The sequence below is a fragment of the Photinus pyralis genome, unplaced genomic scaffold (assembly GCF_008802855.1).
Source record: "Photinus pyralis isolate 1611_PpyrPB1 unplaced genomic scaffold, Ppyr1.3 Ppyr1.4_LG9, whole genome shotgun sequence".
NCBI lineage: Eukaryota > Metazoa > Arthropoda > Insecta > Coleoptera > Lampyridae > Photinus > Photinus pyralis.
Window position 1 is genome coordinate 8,749,778 of NW_022170878.1, and position 10,941 is coordinate 8,760,718.

At 44.2% G+C, this 10,941-nt stretch overlaps 1 protein-coding gene across 1 annotated transcript; it reads left to right on the forward strand.

The window, feature by feature from the left end:
* Window positions 1-1,882: 1,882 nt before the first annotated feature.
* On the forward strand, window positions 1,883-4,356 carry LOC116180776 (uncharacterized protein K02A2.6-like). The gene is made up of 4 exons (XM_031500902.1): window positions 1,883-2,047; window positions 2,422-3,011; window positions 3,143-3,364; window positions 3,426-4,356. The coding sequence occupies exons 1-4, from the start codon at window positions 1,883-1,885 to the stop codon at window positions 4,354-4,356; spliced, it is 1,908 nt and encodes a 635-aa protein (XP_031356762.1).
* Window positions 4,357-10,941: the final 6,585 nt, after the last annotated feature.

The window sequence follows — 10,941 nt, forward strand, 5'->3', positions numbered from 1 at the left end:
CGTTACGGAAGTCACCACCCTGTATATATAACAGATGACTCGTCCGCCATTTTGGAGCCCACTGACAAATGACGCTTGCAAAACACGTGCTTCTCATGACAGTAAGTTACCTTGGCAACATAACACAACATAACGATCAAACAACTAAGCGTTATATCTGACAGACTGTCAGTGGGCTTCAAAATGGAGGACGAGTCTGCTATCTTAATCAAGTGCTGTAGTGTAGTCTGAATATGTCTATAGCCTTAGACTAGGAAAGAGAGATGACAGGTAATACTTTCAATAAATCTGTGACCATTTGTCACCAAGGCATGCCTGCCAGTGTCGTAACATACAAACAACATTGTTGGGTGAAAAAAATTATTCCTTTTATAGGACGAAAACGAATGTAAATATAATTTATTAAAACAATAGTAGAATTAATTATTTTGCTAAATGTAATAGTTGAGAATTATATATTTGGAGTTTAATGCTTGGTTTAATGTCATACTACTTTCAAAATAATTCAAATTGGCCAATAGAAAGCCTTTAGAACGACGCGGTACACTCCGTGCTCCGAGAAAGTTCCATTAAGCGATTTCAAATGATGAAAACTATTAACAACATATTTTGCTACATATCATGTGTAAAGGCAAGTACTGAATAAAAACGCAAAACGTAAAAATTATGAAAAAGACGGTTTGCTCTAAAATTTACCAAACAAATTTTTACCTTTGAAACGAAATTCCGGCGCTATGGCATTGAACTGCAAGACATAAGGACGCGGACATTGGACCGCAAGACAGTATACCGCAAAGGGAATAGACCGCAGACGATAGGCCGTGGACATTAACACGCAGACACTGGGACGCGGATATTAAGGCGCAGAAATTGGGACGCGGACATTGAGACGCGGACATTAGAATGCAAGCATAATGTACTGTAGATCACCTTACAAAGCAGACGTCTAGTCCTAGCCTAGGATCGGTGTCCTAATTCCGGCGTTCCAGTATCCGCGTCAAAATGTCTGCGTCCTAATGTCTGCGTCTTAATGTCCGCGTCACAATGTGTGCGTCCTAATGTTTGCGTCCTGCACTTTTGTGTACCTACATAGTAATAAGTTAGTTAGACTGCTCAAAAACAATCTTTTTTAAAAAAATTTCTCTAATTACTACATGTAACTTGTTAAAAAACCATCATTCGTTAAGAAGTTATATTTTATAATTAGAGAAAAATTTTAAAAAAGAAACACCGTGAAGTTATGAATAGTACATATATCATTAATCTGTAAAAAAATCAGCTTCATTCATTCAACCGTAACCGAGTTAGGAAAGTAGAAAGTTCATGCGAAACTGACCAAAAATTATTTTTTACGGTTATCAAATGTTCGCGATTTTTTTAAATATTTTTTTAAGAGCTATTATCAACGTATAACTTATTTTCTCAAAAAAACAACATTTAGAATTTGTACCGCCAACGATACCGATACCGCAGAGCCTTAACAATTAAATCTGAAATGTCGGAAACGGTTTGAGTCCTAACATTGAATTATGAAGAACTAATAAGCACTAACAAAGCACTAACGATCTACAAAATTTTATGCAAATTGGAGTCATTGTCCGGGCAAACGTGAAGTTGACCCGAACAAAAAAAAATTTTATTCTGAAAAAACGGTTTGAGCCCTTATGTTATCTTATGAGGCACTAACGAGCACTAACAAAGCACTAACGATCTAGCATGCTGCGATGCTGCCGGGCTATTTTATCCAGGCCAACTTCACAGACATCTGCAGTTGCATTTGAACAACGATCATTATCATTTTTTCTACTGACACATTCACGTTCAAACAGCAGTATCTGTACATAAAATTGTCTATTCTGTAACGGAAAGGGTGACCTGGGGTATGTCGCGCGTGGTAAAAGTGTTGAAGACGGTGCTTCTTCGTCGACGCTTGCCTGTTGGAGACTGCTTCGTGTGCGTCGTCAAGACATTTGCTGACGTGGACGAAGATGACGATTTTTCCAATCACGTGCTTCTGTCCCCATTCCGTGCCGCCGGCAAGCGTGGGGTACTTTCAAGTGACTCACTCCCTGACGCTACTGTCTGTAGTTATCTTCATTCCGGTTTTATTGTTCCTGACACTCTGCCTGTTTGTCAATTTACCCAACTCCAAAGATATGTTCCAGGCCGCCACAATAAACTACAACGGGGTGAACTACGAAAAATGGTAAACTACGACGCGATAAAGTTTTTTGATAGTTTAGTCTACTGTTTATATTAAGCACCAGGAGTCAGAACGCGATCTTGGTCTCTCTCCGATTGATGTTGAAGTTAAAATAAGTTTAGGTCCACCCACTGCAGGCTGCTATTCGTATTTGGTTCGGCCAATCACAGGCAGGCTTCAGTGCGACTCTCAACGCACACGGACCGCGCTCAGAATAGAAAGTGGTGAAAAAAAAGGACGGCAAACCACGGTTCTGTGTGGACTACCGACGGCTGAACGCCATCACAAAGGACGAAAGCTCAAACCTACCCGTTATCCACGAGACCTTAAGGGACCTGGGGACCGCAAAGATCTTCTCAACCTTGGACCTAAAATCGGGATACTGGCAAGTACCACTGGATGATGCGTCCAAACCGTTAACCGCCTTCACGACACATGACGGAGCCGCCTATCAATTCAGAGTGATGCCCTTCGGCCTGAAGATTGCGCCAGCAACATTCCAAAAGCTGATGACACAAGAAGTTCTGCCAGGATATCTACACAAATTCGCAATGGTCTACCTAGACGACATCATTGTGTACTCGCAGACCTGGGAAGAACATCTTCACCACCTCCATCTAGTGCTAGAGCGATTTCAGCACCACAGGCTACGACTATCGGTAAAGAAATGCCGTTTTGGGGTACAATCCATTCAGTACCTTGGTCACACCATTGAAGCAGACGGCAACAAACCGCTACGGGAGCACGTCGAGGCCATCCGCACCGCCGAAGCGCCTAAAACAAGGAATCAGCACAGTGCAAGTATCATGTGAATGAACAAGAGTGTCTGGAGGTCGTCTGGGCGGTCAAGCGATACCAACCATACCTGGAGGACAGAAAGTTCACATTCAAAACGGACAGTCGAGACCGAACGAAGGACGACAAGAGTAAACTTACCAGATGGGTCCTGAGACTGCAAGAATTCTCCTTCGACGTGATACATTGCCCCGGCAAGGAAAACGAACTCCCCGACTACCTGTCGAGGAACCCCACAGACCGAGTCGTGGAAGAAAATACCGAAGAAGACATCAGTCGCCTCCTACCCCCGCCTTCCCCACCAGCAGACACAGGGCCACCATTCCTCGCCAACATCGAAGTGGCAGAACTTGTCGACCGCGTGAAGCAAAGCCAGAAAAACAATCCACACGCTGGCAATTTGATAACTACGTGAAACCTAATCCAGGACAACGGGCCCGCGGACCCCGCCCAAAACCGTTTCTTCCGGAACTACACTTCCCACGACGGATATCTCTACCGCAAATCCAACAGAACGGGACATATACTCCCACTACCACTGGCCGAAAATGGGAGAAGACGTTAGGAACTACGTGCGGAACTGTTGGGTATGCACCGTGGCAAAGCGAGGACCCATTCAAGAAGCCACTGTCCGACCACGACAACCCAGTCGTCCGTGGGAGGTGATTTCCGTCGACCTAATGGGACCTTACACCACCTCACATCGGGGAAATCGGTTCATACTGGTAGTGACGGACCTATACAGCATGTGGGTAGAAGCTTTCCCTCTCCGGCTAACAACCACCGACGCTGTAGTCAATCGGCTGGAGAATGAAGTATTGGGACGATACGGGTTCCCAAGGGCGATAGTTTCCGACAATGGCCCACAATTCATCTCCGTCACCTGGGATGCCGCACTCCGACACTCGGGGTGCTACCATTGGACGACACCTATCTTCCATCCCCAAGCCAACCCAGTGGAGAGGCGGAACCAGGAAATTAAGAAAGGATTACGCATACACCTCGACGGGGAGGCTCTACAGATGTGGGACAGGAAAGTCCCCATCATCCTCTTCACCCTCCGGACGAGAAAAAATGCTGCCACGGGAACGACGCCGAGCAATGCCCTGCTTGGATATGAACTCTCCAGGCCAGGAGAATGGCATGCGACTCAAGCCCCGGCAACTCCCATCGGCCAAGGTGAAGAACGCGAGGAACCGATCCGGACAGTCCACCGCAACCAGCACCGCTACCGATCCAGGTACGCGAACTTCGGACCAACCAGAGTGCAGTTCCAAGCAGGGGACGAAGTATGGAGAGATCCCGAGACCTCGCAACGGGAGAATTTCAGCGAAAATGGAAAGGGCCATATAGAGTAATCGCCAACGCAGGCACAAACTCATATTTCATCCAGCGAGACAGAGAACAGGTGAAGGTCCATATCCATGACCTACGACCAGCCCCCAATCGTAGAGAGGCCGCACGGGAACCGCCACCGCCAGATCGAGGAACACCTCACCCACCACCAAGACCCGCCATCTCGCCCACACCACCACGCCACAAAAGAACATCCCGCCACTACAACATACCGCAACGAATCCAACCAGCACAGGAAGCTAACAGGGCGCAGCCAGCCACGTCCAACCACCAGCCGCCGAATCCTTCGAAGCGGGGGGGAACTGTTACCCTTACTCAGTAGGCGGAGCCTACTATACTGGGGATTAACGGCGGCTACCTATATAAGCACCAACCGACAGCACTAAGGGGATCCATCGATCGAGCGTCTTGGATCAACCCTAGGAGTAGGCAGATTGAGGCCTAGGGCAACTCACCATTTCCGTACCGCTACTCTAAGTAGTTTGATACGCGTCATCGAATATTGTACATACGTTGTTCTTGTCTTTTGACTGTGTATATAGTGTAATATATGTTATTTAAACCGCCACGTTATTCTACGTTCTACCCGGTAACAAGTGGGAATCTTCTTCGGTTATTTCACAATCCTCCTAATTTTCTCCGGAATCGTCTTCGGCTTAGATACGGTGGCTCGATGGAGATGGTTTCGCTCGGTTCTTTACTTTTATTTTCTTAAAATTTCGACTCAATTCGCATATTACAAAATACGCGCTTATGGTTTACGGGCGCGAACGGCATAGATGTTGCTCCGCTAAAAGGCGGCGGCGTTAATACTCGATACTCTTATGCAGATTTTCCCTAACTTGGTTTATTTACATACTATGAACAAAATTCTATTTACACCGCGATCATTATATACTTAAATCTAATTTTCTTCGTGATTCATGGTGGCCATATTTAAATTCCAAATTCGGATACAATTAACTGAAATAAATAAATTCCATTTGAGCATTAATCTCATACATCCACATTCGCACTTGGGAGTCATGACTATATTTAGACTTGACATTTTAATTACGAAAATGAACTTTGAAATTAACCTCTACAGGAATATGTTACATCCATCTACATCTGCAAATCGTCGCGAATCCTACGCCCTAATGCCAACAGAAATATCAGAGCCAATCGGCGAGAAACCAGAAAGATGCTATATACGTCATCTTTCATCATCCAAGTAACCAGGCTATCTACGTCCCAGATTGTTTTCCTATTCGCTATGGGGTTTCTAGCCTCGATTGCTTTAATCATACGCCTGACCAAGGTGTGGTTTGCAATATCGTTTTTCTTCATCGTGTTTGAAAATGTGGCGATTACTGATTTGCGTACTTTGATAGTGTTTGGGGCCATGTTTTTCACTCGACAGAGATATTCCAAATAACGAGCCACCGAGAATGATCTACAATCATTTGCATCGGTGTCCTCTGCCCCAGAAATCCAGAATTTTCATGGGGCTGCGTACGTCGTTCTGTGAGAAGGTTTGCGCCACGCGCCCTCTAATATGTTTACATCGTCTTGATCCCAGTTTGCTGTGCACCTGGACCAACCTGTACCTTCCACGCCTCGAAACGAAGGTCTCGCGCATGCTCGAGGGTCATTCCGATTGATAAGTGGCGAACAGGTCTATTCTGAGGGATCCCCATTTCCGAATTCCCCTCGTCACCGATTCTAGTAGGTGCCAATCTGCCATTGATTTCCCCCTGGATAGCCCATCCGCTATATCATTGCACGAGCCCAAAATGTAGTGAGCTGTTAGGGTTGTATTCAGTCCCCGCATCAGATTGAAAAGTTTTGTTACAAGATCGCACATGGGAACTGATTTCATGCCTCCCTGATTTTGAATATATGCCATCACTGCTCGATTGTCGGATTGGATCAGGACGGACGTTCATCTTAGTTCGTTCGCAAACGATTGGATTGCTACATGCGCTGCAGAAAGCTCCTTTCGATTTATATGCCAGTGTTTCTGACCACATCCCTTGTACTGTCCTGTCTCCAACCTGCTGCTATAATCTTGCTTTGCGCTGCAGAGCCTCGAACCCGCGCTGGCAGCGTGAGAGGACCTATAGGGAGACCCACGAAAAAGGGTAAAGTCAACATTTTAACCTTCGTGTCTCTGTATGGTCAGAAAGGCTAGTGGCATTGGGTCTGAAGGCTCTAGCAATAACCCGTCTTCCAGCAAATTATCTCCTTCGAACTTGTTAGCTCTCCAGTCTAGCCACCCCTCTGGTAAATGTGCTGCTGCGAGTCCCTTAAGCCTTCATAAAATTAATTTGTCCACAGCTTTCTCCGGTTCCAAGTCTAGGAGGTCCCTTAGAGTTGATGTAGCAGTCGGAGTTTGCCATCTGAAATGGCAAGCAATACAGGGTCTGAGGGGGGGAGAGGGTTAAAACTTAATTTGATCTTTCATTGTATTCTAATTAAAGGTCTCAACGAAAGGAACAGTTTTCTACAAACTATTGCCCTTCTTTTTGTTCTCTTATGAGTGGAACGAGTTTTATCCTTCATGGTACTCTAATGAACGAATTAATTTATGCTAACCATAGTCTTCCTCCTCGATCCCTTGTCGTGTTCGGTTATAATTCCCTATGTCTTAAGAGTGAATTGTCAAAGGAAAGTACCTACAAAGGGCGAATGGGACGTTTGGAAGAAATATAACCATTGGGCATTTCAACAAAATTTGATAAATAGCCAGTTGAAATAAAACCAAATTTAACGCCAGTTTCAAAATTTCGTTTTGCGCATGTGCAGTGCCAACTTTCTTATTTATAGAGAGATTTAAATGAAATTTGATGCATGGTCACTTGGAATAAAAGCAAATGTAGCGCCATATTCCAAATTTGGTTTTGTGTAGAATGTTTCTTATTTATGTTTCTTATTTATGGAAGAAATTTCGTAGGGGTGTTTAAAAAAATGCGCTTTACCTGCACAAGGGTTGTGCACAATTTGTACTTGTTCTTTGTGTGTGATACCTCCCCGGAAACCCCTTTTCTTCGATGATCCAAGCGTTCACCAGTCTCGTCGGTAATGAAGCATTTTTGTTTAGTGATTTTGTACTGTGATAATGGCGGTGGCTGGTGATATTTCAGTGGCATTTTCCTCGCTTTTGGAGAGGTTGCTAGCCACTTCTCGGCGATTCTCATCGCTGCTTTCGACATGAAGCATGCTGTGGTGCCGTTTGCAAGAATGTTTACTCGTACAGATTGTCTTCTTGTAGTGCTTTAGACAATTATTGAAGAACAACTGATTTTTCTTGGCAATCTTCCAACGTTCCGTTGTGGACAGTTCACCAAACTTCTTTCAGGTTGGCAGATGGTGATCTTTATGCAATTCCTGTGGTATAGTGGTGTCCAACATCTTTCCGCCTTGCTTCTGTTGGTGGTTTCTATAGTTTTGTTGCCCTTGGTGAGTTGCAATAAATGAAATCTTGCCTCTAGGAAGCTGAAGGACTGCTCCAATGGTGCTACCTCCTCTGGTGCTTGCAAGGAAGGCGGTCAGTGTTGCCGCATCCACCATTTCGTATACGATGTGCATCATCATGGGCGCCCACGAGTAGGTCCGTGTTGTTAATGGCGCGGAAACTATCGGCAATTGCGCTATGGGTGGCTTGTAAGTCCCGCTAGAGCGAGTTTGCACCCATTTTAGGTATGTTAAAGATGTTGCTCAGCTGTTTGGGTAACAGTAGCCGCTTATTCTGGTAGCGGTTCGTTATCAGCTTCCACGCGTCCTTGTAGTTGGCTTCACATACCGGTAGGTGTTGCAGCAGTTTGCTGGCACGCCGGTAAATAGTAGGTCATGGAAGCTAGTCAATCTTGCGTGGTCTCCCTCAAATTGTGGCATCTGTATCCGTGGGAGAGAAACCCTTTCGTATTCCTTTTCTTCTCGTGATTCCTTCTCACATAGTGACACTATAATTCGGTGAACCGCTTCCTATGCAATTTCGTAGCGGACCTCTAACGTCTCAGGTAAATCGCAGTTTAACATCATACCCCCCGTGGGCTTCTTGGATGACATATTTTCGGCATCTCCACGACTTTTGCGAGCTTGTATTGCTCCGTGGTCAGCTTCTCCTTCTCCGTACTCGCTATTTGTGCACTTTACTGGGACCGGAACCCATGTGGTCGTTGAATGTTTAATGGATTAAATGTAGCATTGTGTAATTCGGTCAGGAATACAATTCAAACCCAGTACGTTACCGACACTTCGGATGTTGTTAACTGGTAATATCTATTGTAAGCGCTTACATGCTATTTATATCACAGATTTACTTTCCTTAACCTATGTCAATTAAGTTAGTATGTAGGAAATGCTTAACAATAATATTGTTTTACTACTGTTGCAGTTTACTTCCTGCTAGTAAAGGTGTATACGCATTTCCTTGTTATTCTAGGCGATCACATTTTCTTAATTTTGGCGGTCGCTTTAAATCTGTTCTGAATAATGAGTTGTATTACCGTAAAACGAGAAACATCCAAAACGCAAGTCGCTCCACTATAGTGAATGTTTTTTCCAGACTAGGATATAACGAATTTTAACTAGAAAAATCAGTCCCTTTTTTGTTATTGCCGCATGCGCACCGGAATAATCGTAAAAATAGTCTTTTGAAGCAAAAAATACGTCACGGGCACGCTTAATCGAGTTGTCCTCGACTGAATACGGTAATTCGCCCACCCCACTGCTCGCTCTCTCTTTACACAATAATATCTTCGTTTAGAATGGATAAAAATTGACACGTTAGAATTAATTCACTTTTGGGTGATAGTCCATTTAGCTGTTAATGCATGGAACTCGCGTTTTAAATTTCCCTTCCAAGAAGAATATCCTCAACCCCAAAATAGGAGTTACCGTTACAATAAATGAAAAACTAGACCATTATCTTTGCTTCGTATATTTGCATATTTTATAAGTGCACTGTTTGTAGATCCCAATAGAACTCGATCATTATGATATTGACACACTCATCAAATATTAATCTAGGCATTGGTATGTGCTCACGCAACCACGATCCTATCAGTCTCTACGTGATCGTGGCAAAATGTTAAAAAGGTTGCTTTACGGCAGACGCTCGCCCGTTGCAGATTGCCTTGTGTGCGTTCTCAGACCTATGCTAAAATGGACGAAGGCGTCGGGGTTGGCGCTTACGTCCGTCTGTCAGCATTTCAAGCCAACATCGCGTGTTGGATACTTTCAAGTGTCCCGCACGTTGATGGTCCTTACTCTGCTCGTTTTCACGCCGGTTGCATTATATCAGGTGTACGCCCTACTCGTTCTTCTGCCCAACGCTCAGGACACGTTTACCGTAATCGAGATCAGCTCTAAGGTTTTGGCTTCAATTTACTCCGCCGGGTTGGTTTTCTCAGTAACGAGGGTGAGTGTCAAGTGTTCCTGCTTAAACTTCCTGTCATCAATATTTAACGCCCGTACTTATTACGCAATTACGCTCTTCCTTCCTGGAAAGCTAACTACCACGGTGGCCTTTTTGACAAAAGGCGTCGTATTGCTGATCTTGACAACAAGCGTGTTTTTCTGCTGGTACCAGTACAACAGCGGACAGTACGATAGCATCGAAATGCTTCTTGTGGATGAACTTTCGATCATTGTCAACACTTACCTTCATATCAGCGTGGTACTGGGGGTGGTCGTTCTCGTCACACTCCAAATTCACTTGTACAAGACGTGCTTCGGGCGAGTTCAAAGCGTGTTGGAGAAGCACGATGGGAACCGAGGTTTGGTTGTTAAACTGCAACGGTTGCAAAAACTGTACAGGTCACTGACGAAATGCTACAAGCGACTGCAGGGCACGCTCTACACCGAATTTATACTGGGAATGATATTTGTGGTTGTACTGCTGGTAATGGACATGTTTTACTGTATTCGCGTTACATACGAACAGAGATACGTCAACTGGATGACAATTATGCTAGTCATCTTTGGAGTGAGCGGAATGTTGATTTATTTGTATATCTCTGAAATGACTAGCAATGTGGTAAGTAATATGCTTTTTTATCCATTTGTATGTTCCATTTGAAAAGACCAATAGCATTGGATTTTGTGCAAATTGTGTACTACCTACCCTTGGCGGGCCTTTAAAGCCATTCTTGCATCACTGACACCAAGAATAAGTATACCACATCAACCCTCGCATCATTTTTCGTCATGCTTAGCACTTCAGCGCCCTCACCAGTTGAACAAATGAAGTACGTTAACAGTAACTAGCTTTTCCCCTACGTGAACAAATATGGTAAACAGACTGTTGGTCAACCGATCGTGCAGATTGAAAAAAAATGTTGAACAGTAATACATTACAATTACTGTTAGTACCATTCCGTGCTACCTGCAAATAATCAATAACAAATTAATGTTTGCAAAGTTCTTTCTTTTATTTAACTTTATTTCAAAGCGGTACCGAATCTGCGAGCGACTTCTGGGATGGGAGTTTATCAATTTTGAATGAAAAATCATTTCGCCCACCCAAAAGTAACGATCGGAAGCAACAGGTTCTAAACTTCACTTCTTACACCACACAACATTAACCCGATGGATGAGATGAT